The 21879-nt window shown below is 38.0% G+C and overlaps 1 protein-coding gene across 1 annotated transcript in view; it reads right to left on the reverse strand.

The window, feature by feature from the left end:
• Positions 1-4502: 4502 nt before the first annotated feature.
• LOC103089495 (FRAS1-related extracellular matrix protein 2) overlaps positions 4503-21879 on the reverse strand; it is a gene marked incomplete at its 3' end in the record, with an annotated part of 94049 nt that continues 76672 nt past the window's right edge. Inside the window, exons 4-6 of the mRNA XM_007448628.1 lie at positions 15595-15825; positions 5843-5968; positions 4503-4754 (exon numbers count right to left, since the gene is read on the reverse strand). Coding sequence (XP_007448690.1) covers positions 4503-4754; positions 5843-5968; positions 15595-15825 — 609 coding nt within the window. The remainder of the gene's footprint in view (positions 4755-5842; positions 5969-15594; positions 15826-21879) is intronic.

Below are 21879 nucleotides of genomic sequence, written 5' to 3' on the forward strand. Positions count from 1 at the left end.
CCTACTCCAATTACATAAAATTTTAGTGACTGAGCAATTGGCCACCTTCAGAAACAACACCCCTCCCTTGACCAGTGTTGACCTATATTTGGATTATCCTTTTCTAGATTCTATGACAATCGTATCCCTTCAGTTATGTCATTAGGTATGACGTATTTTAATCCCTTTGATGAATGTCAGGATTCATTATAGTCTAGTGGAGAAGCATATCAAATCTTAAATAGACCTAAATTTAGGACATATTTCCAACACTTTGCGTCTGTGTGACATTAAGCAATTTTCTTAGCCTCTGTAAGTCTAATTTTTCCGTCAATCAAATGGAGAAGATACCTTATTTTGAGATTTAACTGGATAATTCATGTAAAGTCCTTTGTGCGTAGTAAGTGTTCAAATGTGACAACTGTTAGTAACTGTATTATTGCACCTGAATGAAATTTGACTTTCTCCCCATTAACCTGGGCATTCTTTCCTTCCAGGATGAACTGGTGAAAGTCTGCATAGACAGTACTTTATGTGTAGCGGTATTGTTTTTGCTTATAAACTATGTACATCGTAAGATTTCAACTTCTAAAATGAAAAAATATAGGAAAAATTAGTAAAATATTAGGTAATAGAGGTAAACTCCTCATTTTACTCCTGGAAACTGAGATTCAGAGACATTAACAAAAGTTGACCCCAAAGCTCATAAGATATGAAGTATTCCAGCAAAGATGATCACAAAGCAAATTTCTCTAAAATAAGTTTTAGGTTTATCTTTCCTATTATTTTAAAAAAACAAGTGAAATAGTTGCATGTTGAAAAAAAATCCCCCAAAGCTTGGAATAGCAAGAGGAATTAAGATAATGTCCTAGCTTGCTGCATGTTAGACATTACAGATTAAAAATGTTTGACAGCACTTAGACACTGAAACAGGTTTGATCCTTAGATTCTTTTTAGCACTTTCTTTGCTGGATTGTCATACCCTTATACTAACTACCTTTCTCTTCACTCTTCCCTCTTTCCCATCTCTGCTTAACATTCGTGAAAAGTGTTCCTTCTAAAAAAATATGAAAATCAAGGAAAATCTGTCCATATCATAAGTCATATGAGGGCCATTTTTGCATGTCCTCTGAAGCCATCTTATCCTCTTATATGACTTTTATTATTATCAATAGAGATAACATGTAATTTAATGTCTCTAGTGCATAACTCTGTCCTAATCCCCAGACCTATATCTCCATTTGCCTACTCCATATCCAGCACTTTGAAGTCATGCAGCCTTTTCAAACTAACACGTCCTAAATGAACTCATTGTTTTGTCCCTACACCAGTTCTAATCCTGTTTTGTCTGTCTCAGTGAACTGCACCACGCTTAACCCAATTGCCCTGTTGGAAACGAAGGTATCATTCTTTGGAGCTTCCTGTCCTCTAGGCTTTCACGTTCAGTCAATTCCCATGTCATGTCCATGCTCCCTGGTCTCTTCATCCTCATACAACCACCCTGTTCAAGCTGCCATCACCTAGCACCCATATTTCTCCAACAGCCTTCAGAGCAGTTCAATCTAGTCTCTGCATTTTAGCCACGGCAGAGTAATATCTCAAAAAGGCAAATCTGATTTTGTCATTCTCCTTATAACCTGTTAGAGTTTCTGATTTCTATTTCAATAATAAAACACAACTTCTTTACATGGCTACCCAATCCTATCAGATTAACTCCTTGCCCAGCCAAATTTTTCTTTGTTATTCACTCCTTTGAGCTGTAGATTTGTGCTATATCCGAGCTTTCAGTTCCCTGAAAGCATCACACGCGTTCAGCCTTTGCACTTGTGAACACACTTCCCTTCACTCTTTGCCAGGTTACTCTGATATTGCCCTCAAATTTCAGCTAAGAAATCATGTTTTCAAAGAAGCTCTTCCTGAAAGAGAAAGATGTTCTTTCCTCAGCAGAGCACTTATTACATTTATTTTATGCTTGCCTGTTCACTTATCTGTGTACCCCCCGAGTCTGAAAAGTCCATGAGTTCAGAGCTCGTGTCCCCTTGCTGCCATTGCACTGAGAAATATGTGAGGACACAGGTGCTTAACTCATATTTTTAATGAATAGATGTATGAATGAGTGAATTTTTGATTCTTAAAAACTATGTGCTGAAGAAAGGAATAAATATTTACTAAACTGCAATGTGACACTATCCAGAGATTCCATCTCTTGATTTACTCCACTAGGGGATCTTTAAAGTGGCAAGTTCCTTCTTCCAAAGCTAAATTTGTACTGTACTTTATTAAGTTAAATTTTTATGTTGTAAATTTATTTAAAGTAGAGCATACCACTGTATTTGCTTATAGTTAATCGTGTACTTTCTGGTGAAGTTTTATGTTTGTGAGTCTGTTCAGTGTACATTTGCCTTGTTCCCTTCATTACAATGAAAGCTTTCTGAGCGTAGGGATTATTTATTTGCTTTGTTTTATTTTATCCTTAGAAAACTTGTGGTGCTTCCCACAGTGTAAGATGTTAGTGAGACCTGAGTGATTAAAAAATAAAATAAAAAGTTAGAAGTGGAAGGGAAAGGACAAATGGGAGAAAACAGAGAGGTATACACAGGACTTCTGATCTATTAAACGGGGGCTGGGTGATTGCTGGTAACATTCCTGACAAACTCCTGGTCCAGTGTTTGCATGGTACTCTTAATGCCTTAAAATCAAAGCCTGTGGCATCCAAATTCCCCAGTCCTCTTCTGGGGTGAAAAGCTTCTAAGAGCTTTGGCTCCCCCACTCCTAATACCTCTTTAGCGGTCTACACCAGGGAACTGTAATGCTCAAATGAAACACTGATGCTAATAAAGGACTTAACAAATATTATGTAGTAGTAGATACTGTACTTATGGTTCCACAAACTTGTCACCACTAGGCACTTGTTCTAGAGGCAGAGTGACAGTATGGAAAGGTCAAATATGGGGCTCCGATAATACTAACTTTGCCACATACTGGCTTTGTAAATTCAAGTCAATCACTTGGCCTCTCTCAGCCTTGTCATACGTAAAAGAATGACATCACCCTTTACTCTTGAAAAGATCTAGCAATGCACAAGTGAAAATACCTGGCACTTAATAAATAATAGTTTCTTTCTGAACCTTTATTTTTTTCCCATGTGCATCTTGTAACAATCCATATGGAAAAAATTTTTTGGCAACAAAACAAACTGAACCAAAGTAATCATTAAATGTATTTTCTATTTTAAAATTAAAGCTCTATCTTTCTATCTATATTAATAAAAACAGAGATATCTAGATAGCAGATAGGTGTTCAGGGTGGGCTATTAATTATGTTCTGGCTGACACTCAAAATATTGGCTTTTTCTCTGAGATCAACTGAATTTAAAATAAAATTTCTGTATATTTAAATACAAAATAGAATTTCCTATTAAACTAGTCAACTAAAGCTACCGGACATTGTCTAAGTTTAAGGTAGAAGTAAGACTTTCTTCAAATCCCTCTTGATAAAATCATTTCTAATTTTCATTACTTCTCAGTAAAAAACAGACATTATTATATATTTCACAGGATTGTTCAGAGCATAATGTACAAAGGACCCAGCGCTGGGCTTGGAACAGAGTATGAGCTCACAAGACACGTTAAAGCCTTTTTAACTTAACTGTCACTTAATCCTCAAAGCACTTCCCGGGTAGGTAATTTTTCACTTCCTGAGTTTTCAGATGATTTCAAATGAGTCTTCTGACTCTCTTCCAGTTTGTGAACCAAAAGATTCATCCACCGAGTTTGTTCCTCTTTTTATCTACCATGAGGAAAATTCAAGACGGACAGAAAAATATTCAAGTCCTGGGGTCCCATCTCTCAGTTTACCGCTCTCACTTTCATTACAAGATTACTCACGGTCTTTCCTCTTATTCTCTTTTCTCACAAGAAAGCACACACTGTTTTTTTTGAACTGTGATGATTAAGACCCTTTTGCTCCTTTTTCTGCTCAGAAAGAGGGATTATTTTATGGTAATTAGGTTTCCCTCAGGAAGAGTAGTCTAGGATAAACCCTCCCCCTTTTTGGAAGCCTGTTGGACTCAATTTTCCATATATTTATTACCTTCCTCGTTCGTTTAATAGCCTCGTCTGATGGGTTTCTTTGTTAAACGAGTTCAAACACGGAGATTAATTACAAAATAGAAGCTTTTGCAATCAAAGCAAAACAAACAAACAAAAAGATAAATTGTCTATTAAAATTGCTTCTTCACCAGGAAATTTTTAAAGTTTAATCACCTAATGATAAATGGTGTTGTAAAAGAAACTACACAGGTGAAAACACATAGGTGTGACTTTGCTCTTTGAAAACACTAAATCATGAAAGACAAATTGATTGATGCAGCCAACTTAGATCTTAATCGCACTATAAAATCAAGCGTAAGATAAATGTGCATGTGGAAATTCTTTTGCACTCTCATCTTTCTGTTTAGAAGGTTGTGCCTAACGTTGGTGCGCCTGGTAGGAGGAATAATTTTCGGGTAGATTAGTACTTACCATCGTCTTTGTCAGGGATGATTGTAACCTGAGCCCCTGGGAACTCTGATCCAATTCTCCCACCCGTCGGCATGCTCAGGAGAACGTGGAATGTTTCCTTTTCCTCATACAAGGAGTCGTCAATTATAACGACCCGGCACATTTTTTCCCGCTCGTCTTTGTCAAAGCGGATAACACTCGTGTGGTCCTCGGGCCGGGATATGTAATCAGAATAGGACAGCACTGATGTTGGCACAGTTCCTCTTGCCGTTCCTGGAAACAGAGAGAATCCAGAAGGGGTTTATGTAGAACATACTACAAGGGTACCTCCAGAAACGATTATTTTCATATGCAGCATTTTCACGGTCCATCGTATCTATGAACACTCCTGGAAACTGCAATAACTCCTCCATACTGTGCTAGCATCATGGGTCACCTTTATAATGGTCTCCAACGTCTGACAAATAGTACATTTCAAGTGTTTTCTCCTCTGCTTCCTGCCAGTGGTCTTTTAAAACAACACAATAATACAGAATAATAGCTTAGTATTCAAATGCTTACTGTGCGCAGGCAAAGTGCCAAGCGCTCTACATGCATTGCTTCCGTAATCCTCTTAACCACCCTACTGGGCTTTACACGTTTGGTAACTGAGGTTTACAGAAGTCCAACCACTTGTTCTGGGACCCAGAGCTCAAGGTTGATCCTGAAATTTGCATTTGGACCGGGATTCTTTACTGCCTTTCAACTCACATATGTTAATGAAAATTTTAATGAAAGTCTGCAGTGTCAACTGCATTTATGACCTTTTCTTTTACATTCTTAGAAAAGTCTACCTGTTTCCTAGAAAGGTATTTAGTATATTAATGAGTATTATGTATTAATTTTAATTAATTTTAATTTTGTATTGCATAAAATCACCTTTCGGAGGGTGCTTACTCATTGAGCAAAACAAATGTTTTGAAATTTGGTTGCTACGAGTTTCAGACCAGTTTGAAGTTAGTTTCTTTTCCTTGGGTAGGCATTTCTTTGCCTCTTTTTCTGTTGTTGTTTTTAACCATAACCCCCTTCTACTTGAGCAGGCTTGAGCGGGAGAGGGGAGCTTCAACTTCTTACAACCCCAAAGGCCTTGAGTATTCAAGCAACCAAATGAATCAGAAATGTTTTCAATAAGCAGCAGAGTCCTTCCAGGTCCTCAAAGGTGCCATAGTGAAGGAAGACGTCCGCCTGCATGCTCTTTTCCTATTTGAAAACTGGACTAGTAAAGTATAACCTTCGTGGCATAATGTTATGCCTCCAACATGTTAAAGAGGCTTATCTATATCTTCGCGGGGACATTTTAGTTCACTCGCAAATCGAGCTACCTTGCCGCGTGTAACAGATCACCATCAACTCCCGGCTCACATCTCCACTTCTCCTGATGGGAATGAGAAGATCACCAATGTCCTCCTCGATGGAGTATTCAGACTGGGGGATGAATACAGTTGATTCTAAGGAGAAAACACAATTGTTTTTGTCTGAGCGTCTTACATATGACATAATCCTGTGCAAATTAATTGCTCTCATGATTGATCATTTCCCCTGGCATATTCTTTTAGAATGGCGCAGTGTGAGGGGAAGGAGGGAAGACAGGGGGGAAGAAGCAGGTATAGAGTGTGTAGGCTCCGGGCTACTGAATTCTTAACCGAGAAATAAAACCCAACATTGCTTTTATCTCCAGTAACTGCTTTTTTTTTTTTTCTCAATTAATAAGTACTGACACACTTCCTTTAAATCCAACTTTGTTCTCTCGGGGAAGATCTCCACCTTCTGTTGGAGTAGTTGACTTTTAGACTTAGAAGAGGCCTCAGAAGTCATCTTGTCTCACCTCTTACTTTGATGAGGAAACTTGGACCCACAGAGTTGAAATTATTTGTCAAGGACTCTTACTGGTCGAGTCAGGATTACAACTCAGATCTTGTAATGTCCACTCTATTATTATTTTTTTTAACCCCAAACGTGTTCCTTTTGAATGATTAAAAGTACATACAATGGATTATTACTCAGCCATAAAAAGAAACGAAATTGAGTTATTTGTAGTGAGGTGGATGGACCTAGAGTCTGTCATACAGAGTGAAGTAAGTCAGAAAGAGAAAAACAAATACCGTATACTAACACATGTAGATGGAATCTAAAAAAAAAAAATGGTTCTGAAGAACCTAGGGGCAGGACAGGAATAAAGATGCAGACGTAAAGAATGGACTTGAGGACACGGAGAGGGGGAAGGGTAAGCTGGGATGAAGTGAGAGAGTGGCATGGACTTATATATACACTACCAAATGTAAAACAGATAGCTAGTGGGAAGCAGCCTCATAGCACAGGGAGATCAGCTCGGTGCTTTGTGACCACCTAGAGGGGTGGGATTGGGAGGGTGGGAGGGAGACACAAAAGGGAGGGGATATGGGGATATATGTATATGTATAGCTGATTCACTTTGTTATACAGCAGAAACTAACACACCTTTGCAAAGCAATTATACTCCAATAAAGATGTGAAAAAATAAAAAAAATGAATAAATAAAAGTATAATAATGCATTGTTTGACACTTGGTGTTTTTGTTTGTTTATTGTGTTTTAAACAGCAGTCCCTTTAGAATTTAGAAATCTATCACTGTAAGGGACACATGTGTGGTTTCCCTCCTCCTCTGGAGGAATAACAATAGCACAGTGTACACATTATACTTATATAATACTGTGAGTCTCAATGATTCATTTTTAGGGTAGCACAAAGGTACACTAAATAATAAAAATGGCATATAATTAAATTGTTGAAAATCATGGTTCAATGTAAAACTACATTTAGTTCAATAGAACGTTTAGTTCAACAGTTTGACATGATAACCCTCAAATACATACTTTGCAAGTTGCCTGGGAGTCTGTTTCACTGAAAGTCCCACACACACACACGGAAAATGTTTCATGATTATTTTTAAAACAGTAAGCCACACTGCTTTGGATGATTATAAAAGACGCTGGAATAGTGGACGCTGGCCGTCAAGGTCCACGTACCACCCCTCTCCACCCTGCCCTGTGCTCCAGGGGCTGACTAATGAGAACCATATCAAAGGTTTCCCTTGTGTTCTGGCTCTGGCTGAGTCAGTCAGAGGGCAGCACAGGCAGGACTTGGAGGGTGAGAGCAATGTGGGGTCAGCATTCGTCCCCCTGGCTCCCCTCAAGGTTCCAGAGCTGTCTGTACCCCACCAAGTAAAGGTCATCGTGCCCACTGGCCGCCCTATCTCACTCACTGGTCCAGCTAACTTCTCCTTCCCTTTCCCCCCCGAGGCCTAGAGGTGGTGATGGTATCCGCTCTTACCAGCCTTGGGGCACTTAACTAAACCTGGTGGTTTCCCAATTCTCGGCCTCACCTTTGCAAAAGTCATGTTATTAAATTATTTTAAATTTGCTAATTTTGAATGTGCCATTTGTTTTCTCCTGGGACTCTGATACAGCAATTGAAAAAATGGCACCATTAAAAAAATCTGTGGGTGTAAGATTTTATAACTAATTATTCATTTATCAAACATTGATTGGGTGACTCCTTCTTGCCAGACACTGAACCAGGCACAGGAGCCATGGAGGTAAACAAAATCCCTGGTCTTATGGAGTTTTCTTTCTAGTTGGGGGCGTGGAGAGGAGGAAGAAAATAAACACATATTCAAGAAAATATACGATATGCCAGGAGGTGACAAATGATATGAAAAAGATGGAGTGTGCCGGCGGGGATGCAGGGGGGCACGGGGGGTGTAGGGTGGAGGGAGGGCTGGGGCATGGTATGCGCCGCGGCAGGTCTGTATCATACAGGAAAGTGTCTGTGATAGAGTTACATTTGAGCTGAGATGGCAAGGTGGTAATGAGTTACCCTATGTGCGTAACTTAGGGAAGAGAATTCCTGGCAAAGGGAATGAACAAGTGTATATACTTCAGGCCAGGTATATGCCTGAAGGAATGGCCAGGACGCCATTGTGGTTTGATGGTCTGAGTAAACTGGGCAAGGAGGAGGGAACAGAACATGCGCCGGTGAAGTGATGGTGAGTGGGGGTGAGTGGATCGCACGGAGCTTTCAGGACCACTGGCAGGACTTTGGTTTTTACTCAGAGCAAGATACTGTGGAAATATACAAGGACCAGGCAGTGGGATGAAACAAGCAAAGGCTATTTATTCAGCCACCATCACTTGTATTTGGCTGAGACCCAAAGGCAGGCAGAGGAGTGGGAAAGTTTTACAGTGGAATAAAACTTATGGTTACCAAAGAGGAAAGGTGGGGAGCTTGGAGTTTGGGATTAACAGATACACGATACTATATACACCGAGAGACAAAACAAGGGTGATATTATAGAAACAGTAAACTCTCTAATAAGGCAATAGAGACACAGAAAAAAAATGACTGCAGGGACATCCTCTCAGTGTAAACAGTGGTTATCTTCACGTGGCAGGACAAGTGACTTTTATTTCTTTAAATCTCTCAATTTTTGACAATGAACATGTGTTACTTTTATATTTTCAGATTGGTTTCATTATTCTTTGTTTTGAAAGATAAAGCCGAATAAAGTGAATGCATGCTTTATTAGTCAATGTGACTGTATTGAAAGGAGTACTTTGATTTATCTAATGGCAATTTTTACTTTTAGGTTTTGACTGTGCTGTAACTTAGGCAAAAAAATGACTTCTGTTCTCAGAAATAAAATAGTTGTAGCTACATTTGAAAGATGTCCTTTTCTCAATTATACTGAGTGGATTACAAAAACACCAGACTCTGCTAAAAACATAATAGAAAAAATATCTCCTAAAAATCTTTCCTATAACAGAACAAAGAAGGGAAAGAAAATGCAGTGCCTAGATGAAGGCCCTGAGTGTTCATCATCTTTAAAAAGTTTGGCAAATTCAAAAACAACTCAGAAGATATTCTGGGACATCTTCAGGCTACTCTGGTGCCCTCAGACTAGCCAACAAATGGTACTTAGTGTGGAGTCTGCCACTGGTGTTTGAACATCAGTGGAAAGCTTTCTAACATTTCAATGGTTTGTTGTGTTTTGTTTTAACTCTGAAATAGATATGGTAATATAGACTAATTTAACAGGAACTTGAAAGAACAGAACACTGAAAACATATCTAAGTCACATGACAATAAGTGTTACAAGTTCACATCAGGATACCATGAGGTCCAAAAATTATTCTGAAGCACTATGCTAATACTTTGGTTAGAGTGAATCTCTGAGTAATCTTTGTTCATATCATTCAATGTTTTTATTTTGTGAATGTAGAAAATTTTGGAAAGTTTTCCACCACCGAAATAGTTTTATTTTGCACCACCTTTTTCCTTATCTACCTTTTTGGGGCCAAAAATGTACAAATGTGTACTTGTTCTTTGAACAAGTGTTTAATATTTTTTTCTTTCTCTTAAGACAATGACCCATGCTGCACAGCAATAGAGTTCAAAACGAAGAAAGGTTTGACACTCACTGAAATTGAAGCTCTTGCATGCTTTATCATTTTGGTGTCATCAGCTGCAACTATCATTTCATTAATTCTGGACCTTCTGTTTTAGCACACTCATGTCAAAATATCAGCTAGCCAGTGATCTCTTTATGTCAACATTTCCGATGGTACAAAATTTTAAAAGTAATAATATTTGAATTTCATATAGTAGTCAGCCTATGTCATCTGAATTCTACCTCATGAAATGGGTTTGGTTCACTCGGCACACAAAAGTTTGCCTTTTCTTTGTCTCCGATAAGATTAGGGTTCTTGAGATATAAGCTCTACTTTCCTCTAGAATAGTATGTTTATTCTCTACTATATATTATATAGTATTAACCTAAACTGGTCCCGCCAAAAACGATTAGAGATCATATATTTTAATCCACTAGTTCATGGCTATGTTTTGACATCATTAAAATATCAGAATGAGTCCATTTCAATCAGAAGTTTGTAGACACTTCAAGTGTACAAACTAAACAATTGCATAAAATACTTACAGGCTTCAGATATCTATGTTAGGTATCTGTACTCAAATACCTATATTTAAGGTTGTGTTCTCTTAATAAAGTTCATAAAAGTCATTTTACTGGTTAGAAATGACACACAGTAAAAAAGGAAAGGGATAGTTATATGAAACAAAAGTTTTGGTTCTTCAAATATTCCTCTTCCCAGAAATTAAAGTGTTTTATATTAATTAATACCTATATGCTTCTAAGAGTGAGGAAAGATGGTGTAACTTCTCACGGTTAGGGAACCTAATATGCAGAAAGTTAAGAATCTTCATCCCAGGTTAGATACTTCTGTGGACACCGTGATTGCTCCCCTTATCATAACACATAGCACCTGTATTGTTAAGTGTAACAATTTAGTGGAATGTAATCACCGAGTGATATGATGCTTTAGGGTCACTGTGCGTTCTTCACTCGGGCATATATCCCTAGCTCTTAGCAGAATTCCTGGCATATAGCAGATGCTCAATAAACATTTGTTGAACACACAGATACATCATGCGAGGGCTAAAGTGGTCTTGATTATTTTCCTAGAACAATTGCTTTTATTCACCTATACTCATATATTTGAGGCTTGATGTATAAAGACAAAAGATAATAAAATAAGAATAAAAGGAATTACTCTTTTTTATATAGAAGAATAGGTGAAACAATGTTGTTATGGCAAAATATACTCTTTAATTATGATTTTGGATATTATTTCATTATTTCTTCATGTGAAATGACAGGCAACTGTATAACTCAGGAAAGAAAAGAGCTTTGGAGGAAATATATGTGTGTATATATATTTGTCTGTTCAAACACTGGCTCTGGCACTTATTAGCTGGGGGACTTTAGGAAAATAAATTCTTTTAGCCTCAGAGATTTCATTTGGAAATTGATATATACATTGCAGAGTTGTAAACATAAGGTTGGAATGAGATAAGGTTGTAAAGGTCCTAATGCAGTGTCTGGCTCACAGTGGGCACTCCAGTATGGTAGAGATTGGTATGATGATTATTATCAAACCCTTTGCCTAAGGAATAAACCTTTCGGACTTCTCTGAGTTGGGTTAGAAAACAGGGCAGGAGGAATAACAGTGATCTGAAATTTCCTCAAAGCCCTTCTTGTCTTATGGAAATCTGCTGTCTGCTTTTGATCACAATCCAGCCTAGTGGCAGCGGATCTTTTAACAGAAGACAACTGTTACCATTCAATGGAATTTCGCAGAGGAGTGCCCATCCCCTGAAATGAAATGTAATTTCACCCATCTCTGCCGATTCTAAAAGAAAACCAAATAAAACAGCTTTCAAGTGGTTGACTTAGGCAGAGGCTAAAAGGTAGCCCAATTTCTTGGGTTCCTCATCCAGAAAAGGAGTTAAACATTTCATGCACTTACCCTCCCAGCTGGAACTTTCTATGGGCATATGCAAAAGATGGAGATTGTGGAATCAAAGTGAAACAAGGGAGGACAGCAAAGTGACAGAGGAGGATGAAGGAGAGAAGTAAAAATCGTAACAGTAGCAGATTTTCCACGGGTGTGCACCCTGAGGCTGCAAAAACACCTGGAGGCGTAGAGGGTGTGACACAGAGAGGCTTACCTCTCTGCTCCGCAGTCTGTTCTCTGCTTATTTTAGTTTTTCTCTTTGTACCCCAGGCTTCAATTGATGAGGAAATTGAATTTATTGATTTACTTAATCAATGACTAAACCCATTTGCCTAGGAAGTTATTGATTTCCATAATCGTGGCAGAATGCTGTATTCCCTCTCTGTGCTCCAAAAGTATTTTGTTGAATAGTACCAAAAGCTCCCTTTCAGTCTCTACTTATATGCAACAAAATAAGTCTGTTCTGGACAAAAATGTGGGCTTCCAAAGCCCCATCTGATAGTTGAACTGCGCTCGGGTGGCCCCTCCCGGATGGGCAGGGGCAGGTCCCAGCATGGCTGTGAGATCTGTGTGTGGCCATTTGGGAGCTTTGGTTCCATTCTACCCATGGCCAGTCCAGGGCTGTGAGGGAGGGTGATGGGGTGCACTTGCACCAGGCTCTCACTGGTGTCTGCCTCTCGAGCCAGGCTGCACTCTTGCACAGATGATGCAGGAAAACACAACGACTGCACCAATCTTTAGAGAGGAGTCAACTTTATTGATTATAGATAGAGCCATGGTGCCCAATCAGAGAGTCACAGACATCTGGAGGCATGAGAAGCATTACAGAGCATCCATATGGGCACTGACTGTTGAGTCGAGTTAAATAAATAAACACCTAAGGGTGTTTGTTATTTTTGCGGTAGACGTAGATACTCATTTATTGAATAAAGTCAGAGTCATTAAAAAGCTTTACCTGAGCCATGACTATGTAATTTAAAAACATAAATCGAGGGAGAGTATTATAAGAGTATAATTATGAACATGTGAGAATCCATGATGTATGTATGTATGTATATGTGTGTGTGTGCGTGTGTAGAAAGCTTATGTTCATAAGTTTTTTTGTCATAAAATTTGGGACCAAATGTTCTAAAATTTGTCTCATGTGAAATTGAGAGCATCCTATAAACATCAAGTTAAATGGTACATATGACTGAAAGGTAGTGAGGTAAAGGAGTGAATGAAAGAATGTGTATAATGTGTTAAGTACACTGTCTGGCACACGGCAGGTGCTCGATGAATTTCAGTTATTATCGTTATCAGTACCAGTTACTGGTAAGTAAAGTACTGGCAAAAGTGTGTACTTGCATGTGTTTATATAAACTGGCTAATAAGTAAAAGCAGTTCCCAGCCTAAGATAAATCAGAGTTGATTATTCCCCCTCTTGTTCCCGTAACACTCTGCTCATTCTTTGTTGTGTTGATAACTACATCACATTCTGCCACCGTAACTTATTTACAGGGCTCTGTTTCCCGTTAGACCATATGCTCTTTGATAGAAGGGACTGCATCCTATTATCTTTGCATCCCCAATACATAGTGCTGTCCCCAGCAGAAGTGTGAGCTGGATACATTTTTAATACATGCAAAAAAAATCTCATAACATGTCCTAGAGTTAATATGCAGCAGAGGGAGAGCTTATAGGCACAGTGGTTCCTAGAGCTAGTGAATTCACACGTGACGAGTTACAAACGAGTGTAGAAAGAAATAATCAAAATTCTGAAATGGTTGGGAAAGTGATCCTTTGTGGAAAGAAAAAAGGTTATTTAATCTCTTAATATGAAATCTAACATTGAAAATAATAGACAATATATATAAATGGCAAAAAAATAACAACAAAAAATCTAACATTGTATTTATGCTATTAGAAATAACAACAATATCTGTATTTTGCTTTATGCTGTATGGAACTCTTTCATAAGAATGCTGCCACATGAGAATAATTAATTTTCCTTGTTGTGTGCATTAGGAAACTAAATCTTCATAAAAGCCATTTGATTCGATGTTAGATCTCATACAACTATAAATTGTAGAGTTGGGAAACAAACCCATGTCTTATAATTTCAAGACCACTGATGTTCAACAAGACATGGACTATATTAGGCATCTGCTATACCAGCACACTTGTCAGCCATCATAGGGATGATCATGGCCTGGGATGAATAGGGCTGAACTTCATCTAGAAAATGCCAAGACAACTCAGGTGACCATTACATAAAATAAAATTGTGGCAAATTTTAATTTGGTAGCCTTCAAGAGTATAGATTATATAAGGAGTGTGTGTGTGTGTGTGTGTGTGTGTGTGTGTATTGTGTGTATTTGTTTTTAAAATCCCACTTCTCAGATTTATTACGGATAGGGAGTATTGTGTGTCGCTCTGGGCTTATAAATAGGAAGGCACAAATGAGTTTAAGTGTCCTATTCCTGAGGTCAAGTATGGCAATTATACCAATGGGCAAATAAAACATCAAGAAATGGCTTCAAACAAACTGTAACTAATGGGCCAGTTTATATGTATTAAAGCTGTCATGGGCTTTTTCAAAAGAGAGAAAAGCTTCATGATGCTAGCACTTACCCCAAACTCAGGACTAGAAGAAAATTTAATTGTTTATTCCTAGATAATGCAGATAAAATTAAATGTAATTAAATGCTAATTAACATTTCCGTTCTGTTCTTTAACGGAAACGATAAACATAACTGAAACTCATATGCAACTAAAGGCAGAGATGTTAGTTAAACAAACAGAGCCGGAGCTCCGGTTCTCTTATCCTCTCTCCTTAATTATGCTCAGTTGTTAAACCCAGAGATTTCCACATATGTCTCCGTTTCACGTACTCAGTAGATTGTATCTTCACAGAACATTTAAGAGTTTTCTGACTAACGAAATAAATAGGCTGGCGGTTTAAAAGAAAGTCACGTCTGTCTTCTGACAGGATTTCAGCTTTAGAGGAGGCTCACCAAGCTTTGTATAAATGCCAGCCCTCAAAAGGCCAATTCAACCTTTTTTTTTTTTCCTGGCTGCACCGAGACAAGTCAGGACTGGAGGAGTATGGCAGGGGAGGGAAAGGTCAATTTACACTCAAATCAGTAAGGTGCATTTTAACCAACATCAGCTAAGGGTGTGCATTGACAACAAAACATGATCTAATAGAAATTAAGAGCAATGATGCAAGATATTTTTCACCAAGGAGAGGGGGTGGGTTGGTGGGTATTATGTAACAAATGTGGAAACATATGGCAGAATGAAAAGTTTTGGCTGGTGAATATATGAAGAAATTTGAATAAAGTGTTATATGGAGAACAAATTAATCCCCAAATGGTCTAATTCTTAAAGCATTTGTTTAAAGGACATTTTAAAACACATTTAAAAGACTTTAAAAAGTCATGAAATAATTCTAGAAAAATGAGATGAGCGACGTCGGTTCTAAAGGATAAAATTATAATAAGAGAAAGAATATATTGATAATCCTATGTGTATTTGTAGTTCATTGACTTGAAAAAATATCGCTTCCTTTCATTAATTTTTGGGTTCTCTCTCCCATCAGCGTATCTGCGAATACTGAACCATTCATCTAGAAAGTTCTCTCTATGGAAAATCCAAACGTTGAATTTAAAACCTCCTTTATAAGGTGTTTTGTCATAAAAACCCAACAGTGACAACACCACTGAGTTGATGGTGGCTCTTACCGTCTCCTGGGTCCACGATCTCCACTGTGGTCACTGCAGGGAATTCCAGGGCAGCCAGCACGGGCTCTGAGAGAACCACCTGGAAGGTCTCGGCCCGTTCATGTTCCCCGTCACTCAGGATCCGCACTCTCCACGTGGCCCGGGTCTGGCCTGGGTTGAACTGCACTTGTTTCTGTGCTTTGCCCTTGAAGTCTTTGTCTTTTTTTGCAGTCCCATCTCTTGAGCCAATACCTTCACAGAAACACAATATCATTTCCTTTGTTTCATTTTCAACTAGGTTATTAAGGCTTTCCCTGTTGTTAACTTTTTGCGTGTCATTGTATCCTGCAGTGCAAAGTAAATCCTGCCTTGATTCCATGAAATGGATAATTGGGTATGGGTCTTACAGTAAAAGTGTTCTACTGTAGGTGTTAAGCAGTCCAGGATTCTGTTCTACTCTTGCCCCATTATGGTTTTGCTATATATTCTTTGAGCTAAGTTTGTGTTAGAACCGCTTGTAAAACAGGACCGAGGAAATCGATGCTCACATTCTGAAATAGTCTCACACCCACAAATTCGTACGATCTAAAAACTCCTCACATTTACTTTTTTGCATGGGTTGTATTGCATGTGTTATATTTCAAAAACTTAAGAAAAATTCTCTAACTAGAAAATATAAGCCAGCAAGAGACTCTGTGAGTCAAAGAATTCTTTGATAATCTAAGCTGTAAATGACCAAGCATGATAATAAAACATTATAATATTCTCTAAACAATTAATGGAACTAGGACCCTTAAAAAATCGAATTCAGTGTTTGTCAACATGACTATTGCCAGGTTTTTCTTTGTGGAGCATTCCAGAATTCCACGAAGCCACGCGAAGAGAATTGGAGAGCTAAATATATATGGTTATTATGGGCAGTACTCTGTTGGTTCACTCAAGGTCCATTTCAGTTAGGTGGGAAGGTTAAAGGATCCCTGAGTCTCTAAGTACATTACAAGAGCATCTTTATTTGCCATTACTATGCCACATACTCAAATCATAAGATATATGATCTATAAAGCAATGAGTAAGAGTCAACAAATTCAACATCACAGAAAAATTACAAAATTGCAGTTAGTACTTGTTCTCGTATATTTTCAAGTACTGATCAGAACCTCTTAATGATACAAGTTAATGGAATAATTTTCAAATATATTCCTTTAAACGTTGGCATTTTCAAAAAAAAAGTGTCATGAAGAATCTAGGGGTAAGACGGGAATAAAGACACAGACCTACTAGAGCATGGACTTGAAGATATGGGGAGGGGGAAGGGTAAGCTGGGACGAAGTGAGAGAGTGGCATGGACATATATACACTACCAAACGTAAAACGGATAGCTAGGGGGAAGCAGCCGCATAGCACAGGGAGATCAGCTCGGTGCTTTGTGACCACCTAGAGGGGTGGGATAGGGAGGGTGGGAGGGAGGGAGACGCAAGAGGGAAGAGATATGGGAACATATGTATGTGTATAACTGATTCACTTTGTTATAAAGCAGAAACTAACACACCATTGTAAAGCAATTATACTCCAATAAAGATGTAAAAAAAAAAAAATTGGCATTTTCAGAGAAGTTGGTAGAAAGATTTAAAAAGAGAAAAATAAAATCCTGTGCCTACTAGAATTTAAAAGTCTGAAAATAAATTCTTTGTACCATTTCTCACTTAACTGAAAAAAATTATCTTAGTTTCAGAAAATGCCCTTTTGTTCTTCCAACTAGAAATGAAACTGGACCAAGTAAGATCCATTCAACCACAAATGTTCATTGGGCACCTACTATGAGCCAGACAGAACAGATAAAACCTCTGTCCTGTGGTGCTTATGCAAGATTTATTTGGTTTTTTTTTTCAGGTTCTCATTAGTTATCTATTTTATACCTAGAATCAACAGTGTATATATGTCAATCCCAATCTCCCAATTCATCCCACCCTGCAAGATTAATTTAAATATTTATTTCTTCATCTGAATATATCACTATTTCATCTTAAAATGAAGATGAAGATAAATATTTCACTAAACTATTTCTGTCTTATAGATCTCAGAAATATTCCATTTTTTTCAATAGGAGGTGAAGCATAATTTACTGAATGGCAAGAGAATAAAGGACACAAAACCAGGAATTTCAGCACTACGTATCTTGTTGAGCATTGCAGACTTCCTGTTAGCTCTCTGGTTCCTAATGCTCACAGAGTGGCTGTCAACACCTCTTGGATCCACCACAATTCACTGCCAAGGTGATGATGAAAGGAATCATTCTCTCTGAGGTTCCAGCACACGCGCAGCTCATTGACCCATTTATCCCCAGTGGTACGACCAGCAAAAGAATCTATTATTCGGACTCTGATAGCTACTGCCCACTTTTCTGATTTGTTTTGTTTCATCAACAATGAATTATTTTCCTGGAGATTCAAAAGGCAGTGAGAAACCAAAAGGATTCCGTATAATACAAGGAGTGTCCACTAGTTCCAACTAGTCATACTTCTAGCTGATAATCAAATCATCCAACCTAAATAAAAAATAAGTTGCAAATCTCAGTTGTTTCTGTAATTTTGTGGTGGATTTTGAAAGAGATTCCCAACTGAATGTGAAGTATAGATAGACAATATCATTGATTCGTCAGGTGACGAGGAATGCAGTTCTATTTTATGAAAAAGATTGTCTTAAATTGTTTGGTATGTTTCTCAAACATGAGAAAACAACGAAGGGCATGTCATCTTTTTTAAAAGGTACAATAAGACCATGATGGAATATTAAATTTACTTGGGGTCAAAAATAAAGATTCCCTTTTCATATGTAACACATAGTACCTATTCTAAGTGCAGGGCTAGTCTACTTTGTTACTAAAAATGTGGTCCATGGGCCAGCAGCATGGACCAGATCTGGACGCTTGTTAGAAATGCAGAATTTCAAACCCTACCCCAGACCTATTCAATCAGAACCAACATTTTAGCAAGATCCCCATGTAAGTCTTATGTGCATTAAGATCTGAGGGTGGGTAGATACATACTAAATACATCATATCTCCACGAGGCACTCTTACATAGGTGCCCAATTTTAATAAAGGATGAAGAAATGGTGTATAGATTGTGAAGGAGACAGATTAGATCATACTTTAATGTGGTAGACAAGACAGTCACACACTCAATGTTCGAAAATTTTGCTCTTACTTGGAGATACAAATATTCAGCTAGTAAACCATACATATTACAAAAATATTATTATATGGGGCAAAAAGAATTCTGGAAATTAAAAGGCTTATAATTTGGGCTTAAATTTATGCTTCTTTTTTCAAAGATAATTATTAAACCAAACATATTACTTTGACTTACTAAATGAAACTACAATTGCATCTTTTCCTGTGGCATGGAAGAATGGTATGGGGGTTAAGCAAGGTACTTTGGAATGAGAGGTTAGCTTCAATCCTACCTCTGCCACATAGCGGCTATGAAATCATAGGCAAGTTAACTTCCTCGGTTGCACAGGATTTAAGCGCTGTGGGGTGGTAGTTAAGAAAATCTGCCCTGGAGCCAAATCTCACTTCTGGCCTTAGTAGCTATGTAACTTTGGGGATATGACAACCTTTCTGTTTCCTTACCTGTAATAAAGGGGGATATAATGACCCACTTTTCTTGGGGTTGAGTATGTAAGGTGTTGAGAACCAGGGCTGGCCTGTAATAATAACTCAATAAATTAGCTATCATTATTATCACCTCACAGTCCGTTACCTAACACAGTGTCTGGCACGTAACAAGCACTCAAGAAAATACTAGTTGAGTTAGTGAATAAAAGATTGTAAAGAGGGTTTCCCTGTTGGCGCAGTGGTTAAGAATCCGCCTGCCAGTGCAGGGGACACAGGTTCGAGCCCTGGTCCGGGAAGATCCCACACGCCGCGGAGCAACTAAGCCCGTGCACCACAACTACTGAGCCTGCACTCTAGAGCCCGTGAGCCACAACTACTGAGCCCGCGAGCCACAACTACTGAGCCCGCGAGCCACCAACTACTGAGCCCGCACGCCTAGAGCCTGTGCTCCACAACAAGAGAAGCCACCGCAATGAGAAGCCTGCGCACCGCAATGAAGAGTAGCCCCTGCTCGCCGCAACTAGAGAAAGCCCGTGTGCAGCAAAAAAGATCCAACTCAGCCAAAAATAAATAAATAAATTTATTTTAAAAATTTTAAAAAAAATAAAAAAGATTGTAAAGAGTAAAAGAGATGGGTAAAGTACTTAATGTGCTTAGTGGAATATCTTGCGTTTAATGCGTGTTCAGTAACTGGGAGCAATAAGATCTTTGAAATTGACATTTTTTTGTGTGAGATGCAAATACATATTTAATTTATTAATGGGTTAAAATGGTTATAAAATCAACAATCATCTCTGAGAAAATACATATACAAAATACATGATTTATTAACTGTGTGCCTGAAGGTAAATGATATTCTGTCTTTAGCTATAATACAAACTATCTAATTTTAAACCTCCGTACATGAAATTGGAGGTTGTAGGGGAACAGTAATACAAAACATATCCCTTGCAGAACTTCCACAGGGCTACCCTTTGCTTTAACCTGACTTTTCCATCCCCAGTCCCAGCATGAATTCTACTACCATCTTCAATGATTGATGGGTATGGGCCACACACAGAAGTCTTTCCAACTTTCTATCACCCTGGGTTACTAAGTAACCTTGTGAGGTTAACCAAGTAGAGCTATAGAGCCTTTTTAGAATTATGAATGATCTCCACACCTGAAGGAAATAATAGTTCATTGAAAAAATAACTTCAGGAGAAAAAAAGAGGCTCGTTCAATATTTTAGCATTCAGCTTAAAAAATGGCAACAGAGAGAAAAGTCTGAAAAGATAGTTTTAAAAATATTTTTCAACCATTAACTTTCCCATTGCTATCAAGGGGCCGTATGTGAGTGAATAACTAAATATACTCACTAGGAGTGGGAATTTAGGTAAAACACAAATAGATGAAAGCATCCTTAAGAAATGCTAAGGTGCTCTGTCTTTTAGTTATTACTTTCCCTGTGAATTATCTGCTACATTTTCAAGCACAAAGCACAGTTAAGGTGCATCTCTGACTGACAATATGTAAGACAGAATCAAATCCCTGATCTGAAGGGCACACGTGTGTGGGCAGAAAGAACGAGCTCTAGAAGGTTAAACACAGATTGTAAATGACCGCCTACAAAGTGGCACAGGCAAATAAAGATGATAAAAGCAGAGTTGCCAGATGGGTCTGCAGGTGGACCTGCACTCCTGAAGCCAGAGTAGCCTTGAGGGGTCAGTAAAGCATAATGTGAAAAACCCTCATCTAAAGTTAAAAAACAAAAAGCATTTTGGAAACAAGGGATAATTAATATCCAGCATCCCAGCATCAGTGGAAATCATGGCAGGTGGGTGGGGATAGAGTTCATGGCAAAAGTATGGTGTGTAGAATATGCCTCTGTGTGTGTGTGTGTGTGTGTGTGTGTGTGTGTGTGTGTGTGTAGGCTTTTGAATTTCATGGACCAGTAAAATTTCAAATAATCATTTTGGAAACAAACACAGGGTTATCAACTTTTTATTTTGCCAACATTTTCCTAGATTCCTACCTTAGTTGATACAATGAAAGCTCTTTCACCACATGAAAATTCTATCAGCCTAGATGTCTATATAACACACGGTACCAAAAATAATATAATTACCTGGGGTGCTAATATTTTTCATCACCATGCCAAATATTTTGTGTTGATTATATTACTGTTTAAAATGACTAATATACCTACTTTTCTCTATTTTATGCTTACATGAAATTGAATGTGAGCTTGGAGATGAAAAAAGGTTTACTCATTTGCTTTTGATTCTTTTTTTAAAAAAAATTTATTTTATATTGGAGTATAGTTGATTTATAATGTGTTAGTTTCAGGTGTACAGCAAAGTGATTCAGTTATACATACACATATATCCAAACTTTTTCAGATTCTTTTCCCATATAGAGTTCCCTATGCTATTCAGTAGGTCCTTGTTGATTTTATTTAAAAGGGTAAGGCAGCAGAAAAGGATTAGTATTTAACACCTTACTGTTGGGAAGAAAAGTCACAACATTTATCTTTTATGTAGCGCTCTTATGTAGTGTTAGGGTTTTTGAAATTTTAGTGACCTACCAGAGCATTCAAATGCAACAAACAGATAGTAGATTACACTTCAATGTCTAATAGATCACTGAACAGTTTTTTGTTTACTTAGTATTAAAGTAGCCTTCATAAATTTATATTTCAGCACAGC

The sequence above is a fragment of the Lipotes vexillifer genome, unplaced genomic scaffold (genome assembly GCF_000442215.2).
Source record: "Lipotes vexillifer unplaced genomic scaffold, Lipotes_vexillifer_v1.1 scaffold2487, whole genome shotgun sequence".
Lineage (NCBI taxonomy): Eukaryota > Metazoa > Chordata > Mammalia > Artiodactyla > Lipotidae > Lipotes > Lipotes vexillifer.